Genomic DNA, 26,841 nt, shown 5'->3' with positions numbered 1-26,841 from the left:
CAAACAGTGGAAACTTGAATTTAACTTCATAAAACTATTGAAAACAGCTAAAATGGTTATTTGAAATATTACATTTCTTGCCATGCTGCATAAAGTAGAAAGGGACCCTTCTTTTGTAACATTTTTCCATATAATTATTACCTGTTTTTTGGCCACACCCTGGTAGCCCTGTTCTGCAAAAACATTGAGAGCTATCATTTTTCCCACAGGGGAGAGAAACCCTGCTCCACTGAGCAGCTCATGCAGTTTTTCACATGTCCACACTGAATGGGCGGTTGGCTTTTAAAGTGAGGTTGACCCATCTCACCCATTTCACTCCGGTGTACATTACTGACTGTAAATGAATAGAATAGAATAGAATAGAATAGAATGCCTTTATTGTCACTGTACACATGTACGATGAGATTAAAAGAAGCCAACTCCAGAAGCAGTGCAAAGATTATATTGTCTGAATGTAGCTGTTATCAGCCAACCTATCATATCAGGAGTACATATTACTGATTGGCTGATATCCAATATGTAATCATGAAAGTCCAGAGCCAGTCCCACATATCTTAGAAGCAAGATATGGCAGCAATGAAGCATTGTGAAATGAAAAGGCTGTAATTTAGATAAAGAAAAGGGAAGATAATAAAGGTGAATTTGGGAACAGAAAAGTAAAAATAACATGTGGGAAATATATTTTTTGTGATGCCAAACTGTACACTGACTGTATAACACAAAAAGTATAGATAACAAGGGTAAAAGGGTAAAAAGCTGAGGGGTGAAAGGGGGAGTGGTAGACAAGTGCGCGGTTGACTAGCTGTGAAGAAAGGATCCTAATCTTGGAGGAGGCCAGAGTTGGCGAAACATCACTTCTTCTGGCCAACCCTCTTTTTTTCCGGCTTTTGCTCTGCCATTCTAATATCCTTCCCTCTCTCCCTTCCAGCGTCTTTACTTTTTTAACCTTCCTCTCCTTTCCCTGGGTCTGTTCTTCATCACCTTCTGCTCTGTTCTCCTTCATATTCTCAATCATGTAAATTAGATTGAATTGTTACATTGATTGCTTGTCCCCGGTAATAAATATTCTACAACCGGTGTTCATCTCACTGTTTCTAGTCATCCAACATCCAGACAGCCAACGGCACTGCAGCAATGCAAATAAATGATTCTTTGTTTTACGTTTCCCTCAGTTGCATATATCACTAGGAAAAACAGCTGCAATAATGAAATAGAAATATGAGGAAACAGACATAAAATCATGCAGTCATTGACTCAGGGAGAAGGTCTGGGACATTGAATTGTCGGGCGTTGATCCTGACACTTTAGTCATTTTAGACATTTGCCTGAGCTTCGGGTTTATAGAAGATGTAAGTGCTGCTGTAAAACCTAAATTGAGTTGTTCCAGTCTCCACAAACATAAACAATTTTTAATTACTCCTCTTCTCCGAGTCAAATTAAAATGTATTTATGTTATTAAGAAATAAAAAATTACTCACACACTCACTGCTAAACAAATTAAAAGCATATCTAATAAAAGATAATAATGGATACAACTTATTTTAAAATGAGTAGCAGTGACGTTTTTAATGAAATACTTGATCAAGAATGAATTATTCAATAAGGAAATGTGTAATTAGGCACAGCTGTTTTGCATTTGATTAATGTAATCTATATTACTCTCTCTCTCTCTCTCTCTCTCTCTCTCTCTCTCTCTCTCTCTCTCTCTCTCTCTCTCTCTCTCTCTCTCTCTCTCTCTCTCTCTCTCTCTTTCCGGTGTGTCTTTGTGTTTTCAACTTCAGCATAGTTCTTAAGTACACATTAGCTAACTGTCTGGCCTTCTCTCTTGTTTTTATTCTCTCCATAGTTCCCCCTCGGGAGCCCACAGTCACCTGTCGATCCAACACCTACCCTAAAGGCTTCTACTGCAGCTGGCATCAGCTCCACCCCACGTACATCCCCACTACCTTTGAAGTGGACGTACAGTAAGTGCATTTTTTTATTTTATATTTTTTAGATTCGATTTGTAGATAGGTCATTTTTTGTAAACTCGGTAACAGTGGACTCACCAAAGTAATTGCTGACATCTAATATCTATGGTTACAAATAGCTTATATGGCCAATTCTAAGTGTCCTTCAAAGGTGTTTCTGGTATTTTTTACAGAAAATCTATCAAAAGTTAACATTTTCTAGTCATCTGCCAGGAACTACTTTCCTTGAGAGCGGTTCGGTGTTCAAACTGTGAGACCTGCCTCCCCAGGGTGGCGCGATAGAGTTGAAAGATGGGCGTGCTGGGGATTTGAAATGCATTCAAACCCTCAGCACCCAATTATGGCAATTTGCGTCAAAATTTGTTCTCCCCCAAACCAGAACTCACAGACATGATACATTAAGATTCAGTGACTTACACTTTCTGAGGAAATCATTATCCCCATAAAAAAGAGGGACTCATTATGACTCCACAAAGTTTTCTTTTTTATCAAAGTAATGCCATAATACTTGTCTGTACATCCATGGGTACTTTGCTAACAGTAACTGCTTTGAACAGTAAAAAAAGGACTTTGACATTGAAAAAAAAATAATGATGCACAGTAAAATAAAATTTAAAGTAGAAAATAATGTTCACAATTTATATTATTGGACGTGACCTCATGCTCCTCGACCCTCTCAACAAAGGAGGTTGAATATCCCCAATAATATGATGAAAAATATGATGAATGCAATTACATTCATAAAAGTTGTTTCTTCTACAAGCAAATACTTTTCCAATCCTAACTCAATGCTATGAAACATCAAACAGAAAAACAACACATTTAGTAGGGTTTAGTTGTAAAAACGGTTGATATCATTTTGGTTTCCCTGGTTAAACACCTGTCTCGCTACCTGTCCTTAGGGCATCCAGTCATGTTTTAACAGTAGGTAGACCTTAAATACTCGAAACGTGTGGATGAACACCCTCGAGTTTTTCTCCGTCATGTTCTCTTTGATATTCCAAGATCACAGAGTCCCACAGCAGGTTGGCAGTACCTTCATTAATGTTGTAACACCAATATTATTCTGTTTGAATGATAATGAGCAGTGAGGCAGAGAGAAGTATAGACGAAGGACAATAGAGAGATTAACCGAAAGAGTAGCCTGACGTGCCTTTAGCGTACGGGTCTGTCAAGTGTGGGTTTTTCTTTTTTGACCCCATGTATTTGTGGTTTGCAGAAAATTCCAGTGCCGTCATTATAATCTATTGACTGGGCTATTGGGGTAATTGTCCTAGGGAGCTCTGTTGGTAGTTTCTGACATTATCTGCAATTAGCAAAGTGTAAGATTTAAAAGGGCTGTTAGCTTAAAATCAAATACAAAATAAAGTTGTAAAGGCACATTTATGCCATGAAGCGAAACTGAAAAATGTACAAAAAGTCAAAGATAGTAAAACTTGTGTCTGGCTATGTCCCAGACCTAAGCTGTCCTGTTCTGTGAAGCATGAGGTTTAGTCAGCAGTTTTTAGTGTGGAATTAAAATGATGTTCCAGCTCTGATATATAACATGGAGATTGTAAAAAAGGGAGGTAAAATGCTTTACCACCTTCCTGCTCTCTTTCTCCATTTCCAAACCAGCGTACAGTGTGCTTCTTTCAGGCAGAAAACATACAACATTAAAAAGAAGTCAATCTCAGTCTCTCTTGCTCTCTCTCCTCCAACCTTTTAAATTTGTCTTCCTCTCCAGACATAACCAGCGTTCACTGGAGGTGCAGAAAGACCCGGACCACAAGAATCGCTGTCGTGTACATTTTCCTGAAGTCTTCTCCAGCTTCCCGTACAAAGTTAATGTGACGGCAGTCAACGCCTTGGGGAAAGCCTCCACCACCATTTCCTTCGAGGAGTCCAGTATAGGTAAGATAGATGTCGTCTCATGTTTTGTTATGTTGCGTTGTTTGCTGTTCCATTCTCCTCTGTAAGGTAAGGTAAGGTGACCAGTGTTGTATTGTCACACTAACTGAGTGCTGCAGGGATCATAATAATGATGATGATGATGATATTTTTGTTACCCAACCCATAAGTAAACATCACCTGTTTTTTTTAAACAAAAAGTCTAGTCTAAGTCTAATTTTTACTTTAGATTTATATTACTGCAGATGATAAACTCTGTGGTAAACAAAATGTTATGTTATGATACATGACATATGAAATAGATAAATGAGCACCACAACACTTATTTGAAGTATTAACGTGATCATTAGAAAAAAAAAGCACAAGGCTATAAACAAACTACACCACGGTCGCATTGCTTCTACATCATCACCACTAAGCTTAGGTCCACATGTAAAGGCGGACAAGTCAGTGGTTTCTGTGTTTTGCATAAATATGTTTAACTTCCCCGACAACATTTGTAGCTTCATTTAGCCACGTGTTAGCATCCATCTTTTTTTTTAATGTATTTTAATGCGAAATGTTGAAAACGAGAAATATTAACTGACATTTTTTATGTCATATATCCAAATGTGAAAATATCCGTCTGTAAGTTTGTGAGTACAGATTTTATGTGAGGCAGCCAACCAAAATCCATCAAAATGTCTTTTGACCATGAGACCAGGGAACCAGGAGTGCAAAATTCATTTCTCTGCAGCACTCTATTTCCACCTGTCCAAATTTTATACAAAGTGAACTACAGGCTTAACGCTGTTGGGGCTGCATGGTATTCTGATGGGTTTTGCTATAAAAAAAAAAAAAAACTTGTTTGAGATTCTGAGTTCAAAGGGTTCAAAGAGCCACATTTTTGAATATTTCCTCCTAACTCGTTCAGGCTTTGGAATGTTAACACTTTTCATTAAAGTTTACAAACAATGTTTTTGTGGACAAAGTTCGGGGACAAATCTGAGATCCTCTTTTTAAATATTTGTTGAGGCATCTCTTTGAGGATGCCAACCCAAAGCAATGCTAATGCGTTTGTTTGACCACAGATGACTGATTCCATTCACTTCTTCTTCCCTTTGGAGATATGTTGCACACACATTTCTGCTTGACGCCAGAAAAACAAAGAAAAGTGAAATTTCCGTGGCCAAATAAATGTCACCCAGCTGAAAGGAGAGTGCACAGCTTTTCTTCTTTAACCAGCAGCACAGTCCATTAGCAAGGAACCCACTGACTGTACACCCCTGTCATTACCAAAAGCACTGGGTAATAAATACGCTACCTCTGAACCTTTTCTGCAGCAAACAGTATTTAATTGGGGCTTGGAACGGGATGTGGCAGTCACAAATCAGTGCTCTGCTCTCTCACTGAAAGGGCAAGATAATCCAAACACCGGCAGCAATTTAAGCACATTTCAGTCATATTTATTGTCAAAACTAGCCTTGAAAGTTGGTTCCTTTATTGGTTGTTTCTTTAATTAGAACCTTTCACATTCCTGTGGTAAGTAGTGTCAAAACATGCAGTTAGGATTGGGAAGTTTTGTTCACTTAGGCTGCACAGGGCCACGTAATAACAGCAAGAATTCTTAAGCGACTCAGACTGGAAAGCAGCGAAGAGGAGAAATTCATTTTAAAGAAGGAATGAAGAGTACTTTGATAGATAAGGGAAGTGCTGCCAGCAGTCCTCGGCTCTGTTGTATTGCTCAGAGCGCGATATGGGTGTGCATGACGCATAAACACACACAGACACCAATGGGGCTGTGAGCGACTGTGTGGAGTGTGTGGAGTGTGTCGGCTGAGAGGGCGAGGTATTGAAAAGAGAGGGAGAGTGTGAGTGTGTGTCTGTGTGTGTGTGTGTGTGTGTGCGCGTACGTACATAAGTAACCAAATGAGGCAGTGACATGCTCTGCCAAGCCCCGGACACAAGACTCATGAAAATGCTAATGCTAGCCGGATTAGCGCCTTGGCTCAGGAAATATCCTTTAACTATTGGTTATAGCAAAATACCCCACTGTTCTTTTCTTTCCCTATGCTTTCTCCTCCATTCCTGCACGCCCTTCTCGTGACTTTGTACCACTTTTTCCTCTCTTTCCTCTCTTTTTATCTTCTCCCTCCCTCTGTCAGACACTTTCTATTTACTATCATGATCTGAGCTCTCAGATCTTGTCCCAGATACATTTCCAAAAAAATGCCATTTATGTGACAAATACCTTCGATCCACAATATTATTTTCAGATAGTTTAAGTTAACTTTTGCTTTAACTTTCCACTTCCTGTCTTTGTGCTTTCCCGCTCTTATTGTGCACACCTGTGTTCCATTAGTTAATCATTTCTGTGTATTTAAGCCTGTGTTTTTCCTTCACTTTTTTGTTGGTTCATCTGTGTCTCCTGTGCATGTTCCCTGTGTTCCAGATGTGTTCCCCATGGTTTTCTGCTTTGTCTACTGTGTTATTATTTCTCTTTAGTTTGTTTTTTTTTCTTGGGACTTTCCTTTTCCTGCCTTTTGTTGCTTGCTTTCTGGATTTTAGACTTTGGTTAGCAGCAATAACGCCCACTCTTTTTTTACATGCCTGCCCCTGTGTGTTTTGTGTTGTGGACCCTTTTTGTGTATGTAACAAAACTGGTTTCGGAGTTTTGATTTTTGGTTGTTATGATAGTACCATCTAATTATAAAGTAAACCTGTAAAATTCAACAAATTGAAATATCAAAAAAAAATATATAAAAACAAATGAGTTAGCCAATTGATTATACATTTCTGAGTTAATAAGGTGCACTTGAATGCACCATGAATTCCCTGTCAGTGCCCACATGCTCTCCATACAAAGTGATGTAAATTTTAGAAATTACAAGGTGCACCTGAATGTAACATAAAGCCCATGTCTCTATGCTGTGTGACAAAGTGCTAGAGAATTACAAATACATAAAATCACACCAAAATGCAGTAGAGATTTTCACCATAGTTTTTAATTGCCTGACTGCGTTGGTACAAACATGTACACATTTTTATCAGAAATTCATATTAAATGTAATTTACTTGTCAGGATTTTAAGAATCAAAACTGGTTCACTGGAATAAAGATGGATTTGAATTTAAAAAAAAAAAAAAAAAGATAGACTCAGCCCAAGTTTTAAAAGGCTAAAAGCCTCTTTGCCTCCAATCCTCCATATGATTGCATCCTTTTGTTTCGTTATAACTGATAATGCAATACAGCCGTTGTCAATGGAAACAGAAACTTTGCTATTCCCTTCACACTAGAACACAAGAACAGCGTTTTGCAGACGTATCTCAGAGCGCCTTTGAAAAGATCTGTTTTTCATTATAGAAACCTTGTTGTCAAATTTATCAGCATTAGCGTGGATGTGGTCTTGCCCTCTCCCTTTCTGTGTTTCCCTTCTTTGCAAACTGTTTCATGTTGCTTTCCTTCTCTCAACCCTCCCTCTCTCCTCCTCCCCCTCGTCCCCTCCGTGTCCCTGCTTTGTTAAAAGTCTTTCTCATGCCATTCTAAGTTGTAAGTCACATTCATTATCAGGGACAACGAGCCAGATCGTAAATAAATAAAACAATTTCATGCTTCCTGGTGCACTTCTGACTTCTGAGTGGGAGTAAGATGATTCTCAACTGTCCTTGTTCATCCGACCAAAGCTGGGATGAAATTAGACTAGATGAGATTCTGTGTGTGTGTGTGTGTGTGTGTGTGTGTGTATGTATGTGTATGTGTGTGTGTGTGTCCTCACATGTGCGTGCTGTGGGTTCAGTTACAAAGACAACCCTCAAGGAAGCTCCAGACCCATCAAATGATAACTTAAAGCTTTCTAGTGCCAAGATGATCAAACGATAAGTGATCTTGGCTAAGTGTAAAGGGCTTCTAAAGTTAAAGCGTATTTTTACTTCCAAAGATTTCTTATTTTCTTTGACAGCTCTGACACCTCAACACCTGCTATCATTCACTTCTACATTACTCAGCCATTGTAATTAAAATGAATCTACTAATCCCACATGGTGCATGTAGCTGCAGGAACTTTTCAACACCATGCCATCCTTCCAATTAGTAGTTAAAAAATGATCGCATTCAGCTTTAATTTGCAGTTACTTTGTGGTAAAACAGAAGTGGCCCACGTCCCAGGGGTAGCCAGTTAAAGCAGATTTCAGTCAGTAAAAGTGAAGAGGTAAAAGGAGACCTGTGATGCTTTTTCATTTATTTTCTTTCCATCTGTGTTTTATATAAGTTCTCCTGTGCATGTAAGAGATCTTGAAAGTTAAAAAGGTATCCACACAAACAGGCACTCCTCTCTCCCACATTAAACACTGCTCCTCAATTCCTGGACTTTGGTACGTCACCTGGTCACACATTTGCATAATTTATGCCTCACAGCTAGTTTGGCACTTAAGAATTACTTTAGCGCAGCTGCTCTGCTGTTGCTAGAACAGAGGGGGAATACAGTGCTGTAGCACTGGACAGCATAAGAAAACCGATCTAGCTCTAAAGCTTTGTTAACCTATTCTAGTAGTAACCCTGCAGAAAATCATGAACCTGAAAATGTACATAATATGTCTGCTTTAAAGACAGCCAGTTGAAAATATTAAATAGTAAAATCTTGGTTTTATTTACAGTAGTTTTGTCATTATTATTTTCTTAGAAAATTGGCAAATGAGAAGGCCAGACTGCACTGACAAGCTGATTTGTTATTCAAGACTGTTTATTTAGCAAAAAATAAAAAGTTTGTTGTGATGTTTTTGCTGCTTCCAGCAGACTTGGCTCTGTCCATAAGGGAGGTCAGAGATCAGCATTTAGTACAAAAAAGCACCACTAGAGCTGGCAGTGGCTTAAAGGCAGCATTACTACAGTATGCACTAATTACTATCATGCACTAGTACTGTCTCTTGGACAGCAGCAGATTTCTTCAGAGCGGTTCTTAAGTTGCAATTTTCATCGAAAAACCCCTGAGGCGCAGGCATATTCCCGGATGCAGCAGATCTGCTTCAAATTACTAAACACCACTGAGTCAGAGATCAGATTTTTGTATCCTAATCACAGTTGAGGCGTCAGGAGATGAAAGGCTGACAAATGTTTACTCCCTGTAGTCTGAGATGAAGTTTGACTATAATGTGTTATTTCTTTTAAAAGAGGGCAACCCTATCAGAACTTTCTTGTGTGACTTTCTCATTTTCTTTGTATTCATACTGTATGTATTCTCCTTTCCTGTTGTAGCTATGAAAACAAAGACAGCTGCCATATGAACTCAGGACATTCACCTTCCACTCATTAGATCCTTTTGCTTTTGCAGCAGAGACATTTTGTGTTATTTTGCTTAAGAGAGTCGATGAGGAAAACCAGTGCAGTCATCTAGTTTCCATGCTCTACCCCTGCCGTGCTTTACATATTAATCCACTAAACATATCTGTCCCATTTGCTGAAAATGCTTGAGCAAATAGAATAGCACTTTTAATACACTTTACTTGGAGTTAGTTGCACTTGATAGTGACTTATTTTGGACTTTAGTTCTATGTGTTTTTGACTTCTATTCTTTACTGCTATTACTCATCTAACATCAGGGTGTTCGAGTGCACAATAGAAGATTATGACTTTTAGATTGGTAAGGGGATTTTTGTTGTTTTACAAGAGTGGGCCTTTCAAAGATATTTTTGCAAGATTTTACTGCAGATCGAAACACTTCACTTCTCCACTTTTTGCCCCGTTAAGTGCACTGTCAGAGGCTGTCACCCAGCGCCTGTTGTACTGTAAAACGACAGATAGATTCTGCTTGTTTTTGTTTTGTTTCCTTTTGAAAAGCCCATTTTCTGAAAGAGGGATATGGTGTGGTGTGTGGACAGGGGAAAGAGGAGCTAGAGCAGTCAGACCTGAATGCATTAAGGCCTAGATGACACATGATAATGGTGTTAGAAACACTACCAACAGATGGACTAATAGCATACATTGTTCCACTGGGCTTTATATGGAGATACAGCTTTTTGCAGATCTTAATTTTACACCTCGATTTCATCATTGTCCGAGCCAGCGGGCCAACCTTTTACAACCCTTTTGTAAGATTAGCCCCTTTTCTCCCACCCACTCTCTCATCCCATTTTCAGCAGACATTGAATATAATGGCCTCACCAGTAGCCGTTTGAAAGATTAGACCTTTATGTTACAGTACACCTGTTCACTTGCATCAGCAGCAAAGAGAAAGGATGGGCCGCAGCAACTGTCACAGCGCGGGAGCGAAGGGAAGAATGAGACACAGTAATGTGAACGCAAATGTGAATGGACGGAGCCAAGGGGGCCGTAACAGACGTTTTAAGGCTGAGCATGGACGGGCACAACAATGGGATGTCATAAAACTGAACTTGTATGATTGCTCATCTTCTTTTTTTTTCTTTTTTCTCCACCACTCCTATGTTGCTAAATGTAAGAGCTATACTGGCTATATGTGTGACTTGGTATTTTCCTTGTATTACCATTGGCTCATTACAAGACCCATTTCTTTTTCCATAATTTATTCATTGGTTTCATTAGTTTGCGATTGTGCCTTTGCCGAGCAAAACTCGGCCTTGATGTATATGGCTTCTGTCTGTCTACCTGCAACATTACTTTAAGGTTTATCGAAACCATGAAAGTCTTTGAGCGCTTAATCTGTTCCTCATCTTTTGTGCATTTTTCTAATTATTTTCTTCAAACCCATCACCGTGGATTTTCAGTTAAGAGACAAATCCTTTACATCTTTCAGCGCCCCCACCTCACCCATCAGGTCATCAAAAGAAGAACGTGTTCATTACTAACACAAAAGCTGAAGCTCTGTTTCAAGTCGGATGAACATTTTAAAGCCATTGGGACACCCCACCCATACAGATTACTCTGTTTTGTTCTGTGCTTGCACGAAGGAGAGGTCTGTCTTGTTGCTTCTGTCTGCCTCTGTCTTTTTACAGGCCATTCAACGTTTGTTCCTATGTTTTTTTCCCGGGTTGCCACATGTGTCTATGTCATGAGACATTCAGGTTGTAATTGCCCCTATACATTTCCTATTGTAATGTCATGTGTGTTGTATCTGGTTGAGAAAAGGTCTCATGTAGCTGAAGTGGCAGCCCAGTGTGTTCCCTAATGGGAGTGATCTAACAAAGACCGGTTCATTCAATATCTTCTGAAAAGCATTTCATTGAATTCTCTCAACCCTCCTGTCTGCGTGTCTTTCTCAGTGGATGTGCATTCATGGAACACAACATTTATACATGGCTTTTCATCGGGGGCTGATGATTTTTTCTTTGTATGCCTCGCCAAAGCCCCCTCAGACGTTCTCCACTTCTGTCTTCTTCCTCACTCTGCACCCCATGGACCTTACACCATTTGTGAAGATGTATTTTCCATTAGAGTATAGTGTACTTGTAAAATGTTGAGAGGCAGAATATGTATTTGCAAACCACGCTATGTTGAAACTTTTCATTTGTACGATTACATTTTTTTCACTTATGTTGTCATAGACTTCTCATTAAAAGATCCCACTTACAAATGTTGAAACCTCATCATGATCACTCTCCACATGACTGTGGCAAGAGTTCGCATTTGTTGAACTTTGACGTGCACCAGGCTCTGTAGGACCACCGCTTGAATTTACACATTGGACTCAGGTCAAGACGGGCCAAAAAAGATAATCATTTGCAGATGTACCAAAAAAAGAAGTCTCTGAATGGTAGCAATCTATTGCTAACAACATTAACATTATAGCTAAGCTGGAGCAGTGCTAAACGTGTGTTTGGGGGTGGCAAGTATTCCCCGTACTAATGCGGAACATATGGCAAAGACCCTTGATTTTCAAAGGCTGCGTACCTCACCATGATGACTAAACTGATCTGTTCATGTGAAATTTTGGGATGCCCTTTTTAATTAATTGATTGTGTCTATCCCACAGTCAAACCGGACCCCCCGGAGCGTGTGACGGCCACCCCGATCCGTTTCAACGCTCGGAGACTGGAGGTTTCCTGGCACAGCCCTGCCACCTGGCCTGATATCGACAACTTCCCTCTGAAATACTTCCTTCGATACCGGCCACTCATCAGAGAGCAGTGGCAGCATGTGAGTAGCATTTAAGCACTATTAGCATTTTATATAGATTTATGCACATATTGCTATTATCTAAATGATTTACAAGCAGTCAGGATGCTGTCAGACTCTGATTTTGAAAGGCTTTATCCGGCGTGACTGCCAAATAACAAGCCTGAGTTTCATTAAATAATTCCAGCAAAGTGAACACATGCACATTAATCACTCATTGTTAGAAGTTGCTCAGTGACTGGGAATGAGCTTCTTACTTATGAATAGAATAGCTTGTCCTCACAAAATCTGGCTGACACATGTAATGACTCTGCCATAAGCCAAAAATAAATGGAGTTATAAATGCTCGGAGTGTTTTTTTTCCAGATCCATCTCTGTTACCAGAAGCTCTAAGTCAACATTGAAAAACACTTGTCGGAGTATGATTCATTATTTGGTATTGGTAAAATCTGAGCACATCTCATTTCTTTCTGTGAACGCAGTGCTGTAAAGAAACAACTGGCCTTCCTCCATACTGACGGATTGTGTATCGCCTCATTGCAAGAATGTTTCTCAAGAGGAAATAGCACATTTTCTAGAACACGGGGGGAATGTCTTTTAATCCGAATTTGCTAAGCTTATCAAACATTTCTACTATAGAATTGAACCCTTCTTTTTATTCTTCTGTATGATTAGTATTACCCAAAGGAAACAAGCGTAGGTATATTGTTTTAATTGTTTTGAAGAAAAAGACTACAAGCTCTTTGTTCAGAGAGATGCCTCTGAGAACAGTTAGCAGTTATGAGTGAAATGGTCCAACCTGTAGCTGATCATCTGATCCCTGGTCAGACAGACATAATCGCTCAGCTTCTCTGGTGTATGTTACTGCATCTGACTGTGTCTTGTGGGTTCAGTTCCCTTAGGGCTCCATATAGTAAAAGCATATGTGTCCACTATAGGATTCCTGGGATGAAAGCTCCATCTAACATCGCAGCATTATTATCAGGCACGTCAATGGGTCTGTAGAGGTGTTGTTCCAAGAACTTGGGTTACGGACCCTCACATGGAAATACACTCACACACATTTATGAATTATAGAGCAATACACACATTCTTTTTCAGTCTTTCTCTTACTCTTTCCATCTTTGAAAAGTGTCTCTGTCATTACCTTGCTATTTCTTTTTCCTCCCGTTATATCTCTCTGTTCTCCCATCTTTCATAGATCCAGCAGTTAACTTTCTTTGGTTTTGACCATTTTCAATAAGTTAACTCAATATAGAATACTTTGTAGGAAAATATCACCACATGGCATTTGGTTCACCAGTCCAAACACAATAGATCGAGAGATGTAAATTAACCTGAGATGAGTAAACCCTTAGGACATCCTTGATTTTAATGCTCCTCCTAACTGTGGCTTACTGGTTCTAATTCATCAACAAAAAATTAATTAAGCAATAGAACAATGGGACACAGTAGAACTATATTTAGTTATTGAAACACTGCGCACAAATTATACAATGGATATTCAGTGTGCGTGTACACACAATCACACATATAAAGAGATACTATTAACAAAACACATTCGCACTAAATCTGCCTCTCTCGCTCTGTTGCTTCATCTCTATCTCACACACACACACACACACACACACACACACACACACACACACACACCACCGCACTTGGAATGAAGGAAGTTCTAATAATGCCTCAGATCTTTGTGGTATGAATCCATGATTAAACCTGACACACTCTCAGTTTCCCTTCTCGCCCTCACCACTAATCAATCAATATGTGAACTGGTGCATGGCGTGAGAGGTGGGAAACCTTAAGTCAATATTTGGATTGGCTAAGAACACATCATTTGGAAATTACATAAATACAGTTGATGACAGCTGAGAATTGCAGGGTTTTCCGTTTTTGCAGTGGTCTTTGATGAATGTCTCCATGGCCGTGGTTTTAAATGTGGTTTTCAGAAGGGGGGTTCCGAACCTATCACCACTGGGCTTGTGAGCACTCGATGGTAACGCTTTTATTAGGTGTTGTTTAAGAGCTAAAAGAAGTTATTAGATGAACTTGTATGTGCATAGTTACCCCGATTTTTACACCAGCTGTCCGGATTAAGCCTTGAGCAGTAATATTCCTGCATTAAGCGGCAACCAGCAGATGAAACTGTTACGTCAGTGTATCTATTATTGGACATAAATCAGCCAATTCAAATGGCCTGGTGCTGTGCGTATTTACAGCTTTTCCCCAGTTGGAGAAAAAGCAGAGCCAATTAGAGCTTTCACACATAGCTTTATCTATCCTATCTGCGAGGGGACTGTACACACCAAATAAACATGTATGATCTTGTCCATTCACAACTACAGGCTGCAGACACCCAGTATTTTCGGCTCTCAAGTATATGGACTAACCTGACATGATCGCCTACTAGTTCTCACACCTAAACTCTGCCTGAAGCTGCCTGTAAATTCTCAAAGGATGCTTATAGATCCAGCTACTACGTATTTGGCCACAGATGTGTAACTTGAAGCCTCATTCTCTCTCATGTGATCTCACAAATCCAGCTAGCTGACCAACACAGTCTCACTCCCAGCTCTTCAATTATGATATTCTACATACCCCTCTAGCATCAGTTATGCATGTGAAAGGCTCTGAGGTTCAGTTGGCACTCCAAAGTAATTTGCAACGTCTGGTTAGATTTTCAAAATAAAGCGTGCTGGCAAATGCTACACATACTATGACATCAGTTTTACAACATTGTCAAATGCTCACTACTTGGTTAGGTTTGGTTATGCAAAATAAAAACTACTTGGTTATGGTTAGACAAACAAAAAAACTACTGGTTAGGGTTGGGGAAAGATCATGCTTTGGTTTTAAAAAAAAACTGCATTCAGTTTTGTAACCCAAGTGACGTCATTCACGTCACGTAAAGGGCTGGCCTTGAAAGCCTACATGGGGTGGCACCTCTTTCCAAACAACAATGGCAATGAGTGTGGATGAGATCATTTGGTTTCACTTAATTTGTCCTTATTAGAACTCTTTGTAGGGGTGCATGGGTATATATAGGCATTTTGATGAGCCATCCTCAAGAACTCCAGTAACCTCAAGTGCATCCCAGCATTGTTCACTCTATCACCTTCAACCTGAGCAACCTTGATGTTTAAATTACTGTGTATTATAAACAGGTTAATCAGTACTCTCTGGGATATATGTGAAGAAACCCAACATAGCATTGACTGCACAGTTTTCATGGTGTTACTATCGAAAGAGAAGGCACCTTTAACACCCTATAAAGATCTATTTCTGTTGGTTATGGCAGCTTGTCACAAGTTACTGTCACTAAAGCTGATCATGGCTGCATACACTGTAAATCACATGTTTATTGATTGACTGTAGTAGCACACTGTTATAAAAAAAAAATTGGGCTTTAAACTATCGAGCCATGACATAAATCATTTTGAGTTTAATGAGGTTGCCAAAATAAGGAACACTGTTAATTGGCCCAGTATATACTCATTAATTATAGCCTTAGAGGTCAAATACTAATTGAAGTGGTTTGCATTGCTTAGTAATTTACGTTTATTGTGGTTAGACAGCAGAGCTGGGTGAGAATGGCTTTCACATGTGGTATTTTGAAATGTGTTTTGAGTCAGAAATGAAAGGGGTGTTGTGATCAAACTGATCTGTGGAGGAAACCATCCATCCTCCTGAGGAATGAAGGGAAGACTAGCCCAGATACTTATAGTGATGGAGATTCAGACAGACGGAAGAAAATGGGGGAAAGTTTAGAAGTAGATGAATGGAGTGCATCAGAGAAGGGGAAAAAAAGACTGTAATGGATAGCAGACTGGTAGATACAAGAGAAAGAAGCAGTATATATAAATGAGATGGACCTTTATGGATACATGAGAGCATTGAAATGACAAAGGAGACTGATGAAAGAAAAACACTTATTGAATTTGAGAAAGATGTCATGTTAAATGAAGCACATAAGCCCTGGGCAACATTATTCGATCATAGAAATTGAAAAAAACAATGGATTGTTATAATTCGCTACATGGGAATGAGCAAGATGATGAAATCCTCAAGTCTAAAATACATTGATACATAGATGAAAGAGACGAGACAAAAAAAAGGATGCATACACAAACATACAAATTGTGTTTGAAGGTTGATAAATTGCTTCAGGGTGTGCGGTGCTGAAATGACTCAAAGGGTGGTAACCTACATACATTGTCTCATCATGATTTGCTACAGTCTTATTTCCTGTTTGCATCAACACTCCAGAGAGCTGCCAAATTAATGGCATTTGTTCCCAACATAGGCACATCCTGGCCACCATGCCTTTACTGCTTCTGTCTCTAGCCCAGTGTCTAGTGCTGGCTTCAATTGGACCAAATCAAATGAGACAACTCTACAAGCTACTTCCCATGTTTTGCACTTAAAGAAGCATTTCACAGCTGGAAATATGGACATTGCATTATGCATTAAACTGGGCTGTCTATACAGTAGGAAGACGCAATTATTTTTTAAACTGGTGCCTCATGCCCAACAACAATTAGAATGTACTGCACAGCACCACACCAATAAACACTGATAGATGAGGCACTTGGAGTTGGGCGGTGCTTGGTTTTGGCTCAGAGTGCGTTTTTTTGCCAGCTGGTAACAGTATCATATTACAACTAAATATTACACTGAAATATATTACTGAAAACATTTTAGGAGAGAAATAGACAATGAACAGGATTGTGGTTCATATTTGATCAGCACTGCCTTGTTTTGTAGTGTGGGTGGAGTTTATTCTGGCTCCATTTTAACAATACAGGAGACAGTATAGTCGCGTCTTCTGGTTCACAAACTTGCTAAATTGCAGGGAATTAGTTCAATCAAAGTTTGGTCTCTCTGTCTCGATCCAATTATACTTTTTGCGTCTGTAGATGTGGGCACACAATAATGTGGAAGTACAATCTTTAGTTGATATTAAAGCCTTAAAATCTGTTGCTGGCAAGAGTTTGGGACTTTGGATGCAGACAAAATGGAGATAAGTTCAACATTGTTCATTTGCAGTAGTGAAACAAAGCCGGTTAAGAATTGGCAAAGTTCCCATTTTAAAAAGGGTCTAAACTGGTCCTTAAATATACCTGAAACACACAGACTTTAGTGTCATCAGTCAGCTGGGAGGCTTTATGTTTCTTCTTTGCGCTTCACATTATGTCTTTGTCACAATCTGCAATTGAGAGTTTAAAGAGTCTCCAGATGAGAACACATCTGTATGCTTGTACACGTTCTGTGAATTGTTCTCTTTCCCATGCTCTTGTGTTGCATTGTTTCCATGCGACCCTCACGCTCCCTTCACTGAGACGTGAACTCCAACTCTCACTGCAATTAAAGCAATGGTCCAGTAACTGTGATAAGAACAATTTTAGATTGCTCAATATTCTCTTCGTGGTACGAAAAATGCATCTGCTACACTGTAATTGCCCTTTGGGGATGATGCTGAACTCCAGTCGACTGAAAACACACGTCTCCGCACAAACACTCTCATGCACGGAAACACATATACGGTCTTCATATAGAAGAAACACACGTGCACACTGATGCGCTCACACGCAAACAAATTCCTGTTCTAATTATAAAGATTAATATACATGCAAATGCTACCCAAGTGCTCTAACACGTATAGTCACGAGTGTACAAGTAAAAATAAAGAACAAGCACAGTCACAGATTATCAGAGATGTTCAACACGTGCGCAGATTGCACACTACAAACAATTTCCATCTCATCTAGTCATCATGTCACTTCTCATTAGTGAGTCTGCCTGTGCAGGGACATCGTTTCAACCGTTGTGTTAAGAATTTTGTAGTGTTATTTTTCTAAATCTGTGATCCACAACCAGCTTTTTTTTTCATGTTTTTAAGATACCAGCACTGACTTTGTCTTGTGGCTTTTGAGGCTATAAATCACTTGAGGAGATTATGTTTTTTTGCAGTGCATGCACAGACCAACACGGCATAGCCACATATGATTGCCACAAACAAGCTGTCCATGCACTGTCACACCCACACATACTGTATATGTACTGTACGTACAGGATAAGGCAAAGAAGAATAATTGTTCATGATGCAAGAGTCATGAAAGGGGACACAATCAAACGAAGGAGCCAGAGCAGAGAAGGGAACTGACTTAAAATTCTTCCTCCTTTAATCTGTGTTCGCTTGGTCAACACAGCTTAGCCTTCCATTCATTTATTTATCCCACATTTTTTCTCCTTTGTCCTTCCGTCTGACATGCCGCGTCCTCCCTCTCCCATCCATCTCCCTCATTCTCCCCCCAACTCACTTTCTTTGTCACTTTTTCTCCCTCTCATCATTTTCCTTACTTCTTTTTTTCATCTGCATCGTTCCTTCAACCCCCCATCTCCCCTTGTGGTTTCCTGTCTTCGTCAATACTGCTTCACCTTCCTAATACTCTTCTTTTCGAGCACCAACACGCTGTTTCTCTTTCTCCATCCATGTCATAACTTTGTATGTTTGCCAAAAGTCACTCTCATCCGGCAAGCACTTAGATGAATCAATAGCGAGGAGCTTTGTGTGTGTGTTTGTATATGTGTGATGGTAGAAAGTAGATTTCCCTAGATACAAAGCTATACTGTGATTGTGTGCGTGTTAGTTTCTTTGCATGCTCCTCTTTTTTGCCTGAATTTGTACATTTTTCATGTTTTTTTGTGTGTTAGATAGTAGTATGCATACATTTTGTGTGTTTCTGTGTGTAACATTAAGGTACAGGAAGCCAATGAAAAGCAGAGATTGACACTGAAAAAGAGGTTATTCAACTCGATCTGACATTGAATGTCATGAAAGCTAAACAGTGCCTTCGATTCGCTCCTTTTCATCTTTTCTTCCTCTCAGTATCTCCTGCCTCCTTATTTCAGTTTCACCCTTCCGTCCTGCCCGACCAACAGCCACCACTTTCCCTCTCTCAGCAATCCACAGTTCTACCATCAGCCACCCACCCGCTCATTCATCCATTCATCCATCCATCCGTCTCTCTATCCGTGCATTAAGCCAGCTATCTAACCATCCATCCCTCAAGCTATCCATTTGTATCTATGGGTGCACATGATAAATGTTTAGACCTTGTTTGGGGAAAACATCCCATCTAAAGGACACTGCCAGAGACAGACCATTTATCAAACCCCGTCTTTCGAACACACACACACGCGCGCGCACGAGGATGGATTCAGTCGCGTCACACAAGTCGTCATTCTTTAGCTGTCGAGATACATTAAAGTCCAACCTCTTTACATTTATACAGACATACATGGTGCAAATCTTTTTAGGCTTTAGTTTGGGCTTACAGTCTATAAGCTTTTTGTTAATATTTGAAAGAATCTAATTAGGTTAGGTGTTTTTATTAAAAATGATTTGTTCAATTCTTTTAGCCATTTGTGAAGTAAAAAATAAAAACTCATGAAGAAAGGATGAGAGGACTGGGAAATGTTAGAAAATGGAAACACTAGAAATGCACTGAGTGGAGTGCATACCTCCACCAAGGTTCAGCAGTCCCCTTTAATTCAAACAAGCGTAGATCAGGCTTTTATATTTGGATCTGAATCAAATTGTATTCACTCATAGAACCCAGTCACCTAAATATGCCAGATTTTTTATTCAAAATCCAACCAAAATGTTGGAAAAATGCCCATATTTTGAGGGAAGTGAGATCTGATCCTTTATCTTGAGCCGCATTAAAGTTGATGGGATCTGTTCTGGGCTAAGACCCATCCTCCATCCAAGCTTCATGGAAATCTCTTGTAGTTTTTGTGTAATCCTTCAACCAACAAACAAAGAAATTGATACAGGCAAAAATCCAACTTCCATGCCAAAGACAGAAAACAAGACAAATATGAATGGAATTGCTCACTATTACATAAAAAGGTGTCGCATATCTAATTTCAGTATCACCCAAAACAGAAAGAGTTCTCCAAGTGTGTGTGTGTACGTTTCCCAGATTGCAGTTGAGATGTTTCATTGTTTTATCTTTGTGGTGCTTTCGAGGTCTTACACTGTAAGGGTGAATGAAGATGAATGGGGCCACTGCCCTCTCTTCTGCCTCTATTGATATCTATATTACCATGTCAGACCTAGGGCCGTCATACACTCATACCTGCTCTGAGATGTCGGGGGACTAACATGCACCTTGGGGATTTCATCTTGGGGATTCATGGCCAATAAAGTTGTGATATGAACATTACAGTTAAACCAAGTCACCAAAGCTTGTTAAGATTTTCGTGATCGCAGCACAGAAGAGGTTTTAAAGCTGTCCCTGCAAGACTTACTATCTAGCATGTGTTTATTGTTTATTGTTAACATCATGTAAGGCTGTATTCTAAAAGAAAACAGCAGCTTCCTCGATGGGGTAAAAAAATTAATAAGTTATTCTGAAAAACAGTCTGTGTAGAAAAAAGATGTCTATATAGGTGGTCTTTAACAAGCATCCAAATGATCTACTTTTAAGGCGTTCTTGACGGCTTTTTTTTTTTCCAAACTTTTCTGAATAGCTAAAGGCAAAAACTTCTGATGAGCATTGCCAGCTGCCATTGGGCAGCACCACTCTCTACAGAGACCTGCAGTTCAGTTGGCGTACAGCAGTTTCACCACTCATGTTCAGTTTCAGCTTTATCATGTATCATTCTGTGGGCAGCCACAGAGGGACATTTTAAAAATATCCATCTGGTGATTTGAGTGAGAGACTGGTCACTTGATTCAAGGCTTTCTGACAATTGATTCAAATAAGGAGCAGAAATGTCCATGGTAAGCCTATTAAGCAGCAGTATGGCTGTTATTCAATGCTCATTGTGCTTTAGTAGGTAGCTGTTTTCATTGTATTTCATCTTTAGTGTAATTTATGTTTTTTTATCAACTGTCAGAGGTTTGTCATGTGTCTTATGGTTTTGACTATCTTCTAGAACAGAACACAATTAAACAGCCTCTCGGAAGACTTCATAAGTACCACTTAAATAAATCAGTTTGAAAAAGAGAGAAAAAGTCTCTTTTCATTTTCGTTAAATACTGACGCTTGGGAATTGGAAAACCTAATGCGTCAGTGTTTTACTAGTTGGGAATGATACTCAAAAATCAACTTATGTACAAATAAGACCTTTAAACAAGTAGTTGCATAAGTAATAGATCTAAATAACCCCCAGAGTGAGTCTAATCAACTGATTTAAAGACATTTTAAACATCAAATTTTAGACAAATGTCTCCTAATTTTAAAGTTAGCCAAGTCAAATGCCAGTGCTAAATAATCCTAAAATAAAGCATTGACTAGGTAACTCTTAACTCAGTCAGAGTGGTTGATGGGTACTTGAAGTCGTCAAGTAGTTACAGAGTTGAGGGTTTAACTCCCGGTTCATTCTAATGGTATCTTTGGAAGTGTCCCTGAGCAAATTAGTGTACCTCAAACCTGCCTCAAGTGTGCAAGTCAGTGGTATATGATGATGTGTGAGTGGGTTAATGAGAGATTTCGTACAGCGCTTTGAAATGTTCTCAGGATAAGGAAGCTGTATAAATGCAGAATTCACAGACAAAGAAGAGAAATTCATCCATCCATACACGCATTCTCTATACCCACTCATCCTGTGCAGGGTCACGGTGGGTTGAGGCCTATCCCAACTCATACTTGGCGAGAAGCAGAGTGCAGGCTGGGCTGGTCGCCAAGAAAACTCTTGAAAGTTATTTTCCTTTTCTTTTTTCATATTTTTGAATTGTTTTATCATGAACTGTAAGGAGTGTCTGAATAAAAGAGGGATCACAGAGAACAAGGTATACATGCATTCACCTTAAAGCAAGAGCACACATAAAATAAGCTTAATTTCATTTCATATGATATTCGATTAATTCTGATTCAAATCTCATCTTTCTTGACACCTTCATGTTTGACATTTTTGTCATGACAGCATAAGCTGAAGCTAATGTAGAGACACCTCCAGGCACAGCTGTGTTGTTTAAACCACCTCTTGCTTTTTAAGGGAGCAAGGTGTAGTTAGGGATTTTCGATTGGTTGGTGGGGGTTTAGCTTCCTTTTACAGTAATTGCTGCTATGGCGATTGGGGCTTCACAGGAGGAAATACTGTCTGAGAAATTACCCCTCGATTTGGTTTCTGTCCGTGTGTGTGTGTGTGTGTGTGTGTGTGTTCTCAAATGGGAGGAGTGCGCGGCGGAAAAATGGGAGCTGTCAGTCAACCTAATGAGACCAACCTTCTCAGTGCACACACATACACACACATACACACACAGAGCGCCATCGGGCCAGTGGAAGTGCCATATAATTGGGTTTCCTTTCCAGGACAACAGACATGCTCACTGGATTAGATCTGACCACCGACGCCAATTCTCTCCATGTCTCCCTCTCTCTGCTTTTCCTTCTCTTTTTTCTTTCTCTGTCTCCTTTTTGCATCTCTGTTTTTCTCTTTCCTCAGCCTCTTCATTTACCCTGTCCTTCTGTCTGTCAGTCTACACTATCTTTATGGTTTTCTTCTTGTCTCCCTACTCTTCTGCTTATCTCGTCGTCATCGCTACCTCTGACTTACATGTACGGTGCTTTATCCAATAGCATTCGTGTCTACAGATGATATAAACGATAACATACATAATAGCAGGAATAACCCCCCTGAGGCAGGTCTTAGTCACATATTTAATATCATACCAATGTGCCTATTGGATGCCTAGTGTGACCTGTTATTTGTGTCCAAGGGTTCAGTTGGAGTTCCTTTCTTTTCATTGCTACAATGTATATTTGATAAGATGCGATGAAACTTTATTGATCCAAGAGGGTTGTTATTTGAGGTTTTTGCAACAGTAAACACAAGTACAGGATAGAAAAGTGATTAAAGACGGCACAAGCAAGACCGTTATAGTTGGTGTGAGGCAGGAGAGAAGAGGAATGGAAAGGAGAGGAGGGAAAGAAAAGAAAAAAGGATGTGTGAAAAGTAAAGGGTCACTTCTTTTTCACACAGTTCCTTATGCAATCCCTGAGGAATGTTCACATCTCCTCTCTCTGCCCCTCGTATTGTCTGGATTTGTGTAGAGGCTCTCGGTGGAGTGTGTGCATCTGTGTGTGCGTTTATGTGTGTGTGTGTGTGTATTGTAGCACTAAGCTCTCTGTGCGAGTGAATTCTCTTCACTCAAGCTTCTCTTCCTCATCCTCCTCACTCCCAGTCCTTGTATCTTGGACCTAAACCAGAATATTTGTAACTGACATATTGTTTATCGTATATAATTGTATATTTTGCATATGAGTTTCCTTGTTGAAATAAAGTATGAATAACTTGTAAATATACATTTTATATTGTGTGCAGTATACTGACATTTACTTTACATATAAAGTTCACTGACACATAGACTCTTACACTCTCTTGTTCACTCTCCGCCTACAGATATAACTCATATAGCTTCCATATGTCAAAAGGCATCCTGTGGCGTTGCTAAGCTAAATGTAGTCAATCTAATGTAGCCCCAAAGTGTTGGAGTACAAAGAAACAAAATAAACAATTACAAATTGAATAACTCCCATCAATAATATATACTTTTTTTCGATCTGTTTTCATTTCATATTGGCATTTTTGCTACATCCTTCTTTAATGTGACCTTGCAAAATGTCACTTTTGATTTCATGAAATCGCATTTTGAAATGCTCTTCATGATGTCACTTCAAAGGAAAACATAGTAAACTTTAGTTATTATCTTCTCACCCTCATGCCAATGCAAAGTCAGTTAAAGTTAAAGTGTAGTCCAGAAAACCTTTCCTGGGCTCTGCAGCAAAACCAGGTTACAGCATTCTCCTACATAGATTAAGTAGGTCTAGATAGGGACTCAATTTAAAATGTAAAAAAGAAAAAAAAACAGCCGAAAAAAGTATAGGAATGTCTCTATGAAGCTTGCCTGGCGTAATCCAAGTCGCCAAAAGCCCTGAGATCCCGACAAGATTTGAAAAGATGTTATTTAAACCATTTGATAAGCTGAATTCTTCCCTGTAGTCTCGCTGCTCAGTTAAACTAAGCTAAGCTCATCCAGCATTCCATCTTCATAGGGTTAGGCAGATAAAAACTACATCTTCGTTTTGAGGTGAATTTTCCTTTAATGTACTCATGTACAACAGCCGCTATTGTATAGGAGATCATATTTACTTTGAAACTGTTGTTGCTCACGCCAACAGGTGCTAACTGGCTAAATTTAGTAGCAGAGACTGATATGTCTTGAGGCTGGCATGTGATTGACCTCCAGGTGAAGGAACAGTGACAAAACTGCTGTCATTATAGCAAACTAACATCTCCATCTCCTTTTTGTATTTAGCTTAACGAGGCTGCTAATGCCATCTACCCAGCTGACTAACTAGGGAGGTGTCGTTTTGTTACTCAGCATCAGAGTTAAGAGCCAGTGGTAGCAGTTTTAGCTAGCTTGTGTTGGTAAGTGTAACCTCAAAAAAACTATTAGAATAGCCTAGTTAAAGGGAGCGGAGGAGATGCTGTGTCTGTGTGCAAACAGTGTGAACAGTTGGTTGATCAGAATCACTTTGGCAATGTTGTTGCTTTGGCTAAGGGAGCTAGCTGGCTACATATGATAGCAGTTGTTGAAGCTTGGGCCAATTCAAATATTTATTCAGCAGCTGCAGTTTAAGGCTCCTCTTGAGTCTTAGAACTGCAGCCTCTGTACTCAGTTTAATATTTTTTTTACTGTAAAGTTTCCACACTTTCGTTCCAGGAGGAGGCAACAATGAATTTGCATTTCCATGCACATTCAAATAGGTTTAGAAAATCCAGGTGTGCCGCTTCTCATGTGAATCACTGCTATAGTACCAGGCCAGCATCTTCTGTTCTCTGGTTCATTGTCAAACATTCACGCTCACATATGCTGTTTACAGTGAACAGACATATGGTGTTTATGCATGAAACTGGGATTTCTCCAGGGTGAAGACATTTAGCGTTCATTACTTTTAAATTAGAAATTTTTCGGTCAATTCATTTGGGTAGATTATTATTATCTTTACAATATATCTTGGGCCTAGTGACTACACTGTACATTAAGCAAGTTAAATATTTGGGTGTTAAGAGTGGCAGAGTGTGTGTGTGTGTGTGTGTGTGTTGTGTGTGTGTGTGTGTGTGTGTGTGTGTGTGAGCTTATGCCTACTTCACTTTGTGTGTGTCTGTGTGTGCGTCAATGTGTGTGCAGATGAGTCACATTCAAATGCATGCACACAGCTACACTAGTCTGTTTTTTCTTTACGGCTCTGAACAGCTTAGTGTACAATACATCAGCACAACAGATCCATGTGAAACATAAACACACATGCACACACATGCGCACACACACACACACACACACTAACACACACACACTCAGCAACACGTAAATATACTTCACCACCACAGCCACAACACACAGGCTTGGTCTTGCAGTGTAAATGATCTGACTGTGTTTTTTGGCAGCCTCTCCAAAATGCATCTCATCCTTCCATCTATCCATCTCCCCCTCCTCCTCCTCCTCCTCCTCCTCCTCCAGTACGTGATATCAAGTGCTGCTCTCACTGCTCCCTGTTTAGCCACTTGGCAACACATCATCACATCCATCTCTTTGGAAATGTTTATCTGCAAGCTGTTTACTCCATATACTCTTCCACATACATCTACATACATGTGCCCACATACACAAGCACTGGCTCGAGTCAAGCCTTGCAAAGACAAACAGCAATGCATGTACTAACATGAGCCTAAACATGTGCATACAAAGAATCACAAAGGAATATTAACTTATTATATTAACTGCTTATTTTTTCAAAAGTGGTGCGTATTCTCTTTCAGTCATTTTACATTCAAGCGCACACACTCAAAAAAATAAAGGCAAATGCTCGGATCTACTTGAACACATGGAATCAAACATACGCACGCGTTTGGCTAAACCTCCGCAGGCTTTCACACAATAGACATTAGTATGCAAACACACACGTAATGGCACACACGTCCACATTGCAGTGAGTGAGGAATGCTGATAGAAGCAATGGTTTGATACGCTGGTTGGACTACATGTAAACAGTGGAAGGTTTAGCCTCAAAAGGCTGCACACATGCCTGGTAAAACACACACTATATAATGCTGAAGTATATCCACACGGCACTCAACAGGAACATGTAACATGCACACATGCTCGGATGACATTGTTATTGCATTCCGCTAATGAAATTAAGCCTGTAAACGCAGCGCTCGGTTAGGCAGATAAAGCCCGAACTTACTTCCAAGCGGAGGGGGAGAGGGGCCGAGAGACAAAGAATTAGTGCAGACAGAGAGAGGCTGCGAAGATCGAGGCTGAGTTGAAAACCAAAGGGTCGGCTTTATTTAGAGGGTGAATGATGAGAGAGAGATTACAGTAGGATAGAGAAAAGCAGCATGGGCGCTGGGGATGTATGAGTGGGTTATTAGTCAGATCGACTACAGATCTGCCCAGCCTGAAGACACTTCCTAGATGGGAAAAGTCCAATCGGAGGCTTGCTTACAACTGGTGGTTGTCAAATTTATATGGTGGTTTGAGGGATTTTTGATCCAATCGCAAATTTTTATTAGCAGCCCTTGATATATCAAGACTGTCTGAATAACAGTTCTGTTTTATTGGAGCTTTGGTCTAATTTCTGTTCTTTTGGCCCTCATTTCCATCAGTAAAACATAATTTTTTTAAAGAAATCAAAGGCAAATACAAAAAAAAAATTCCCTTGTTTCAACCATTCTTCATTTAACTTTGACCTATACTCACAGCAATAACGTATGTATAGTTTGACTGTGCAATAAGGGATCAAGGAGGACATTTTATGTGCTCTCAGTTACAGTTTTGCTTACACATGAAGCAGTTGAAGTAATCTGACTAAACTACAAGTAATAGGCACTT

General features: G+C 39.7%; 1 protein-coding gene across 4 annotated transcripts in view; it reads left to right on the top strand.

The window, feature by feature from the left end:
- Positions 1 to 26,841, top strand: part of cntfr (ciliary neurotrophic factor receptor) — a 288,526-nt gene that overhangs the window by 248,106 nt on the left and 13,579 nt on the right. For all 4 annotated transcript variants that reach the window (XM_030436151.1, XM_030436149.1, XM_030436152.1 and 1 more), the window contains 3 exons: positions 1,847 to 1,964; positions 3,697 to 3,863; positions 11,782 to 11,945. In XM_030436151.1, coding sequence (XP_030292011.1) covers positions 1,847 to 1,964; positions 3,697 to 3,863; positions 11,782 to 11,945 — 449 coding nt within the window. The remainder of the gene's footprint in view (positions 1 to 1,846; positions 1,965 to 3,696; positions 3,864 to 11,781; positions 11,946 to 26,841) is intronic.

This window comes from Sparus aurata, chromosome 12, assembly GCF_900880675.1.
Source record: "Sparus aurata chromosome 12, fSpaAur1.1, whole genome shotgun sequence".
Taxonomy (NCBI): Eukaryota; Metazoa; Chordata; class Actinopteri; order Spariformes; family Sparidae; genus Sparus; species Sparus aurata.
The sequence above is the reverse complement of the archived record's forward strand: the minus strand, read 5'-3'. Positions and strand labels throughout refer to the sequence as shown.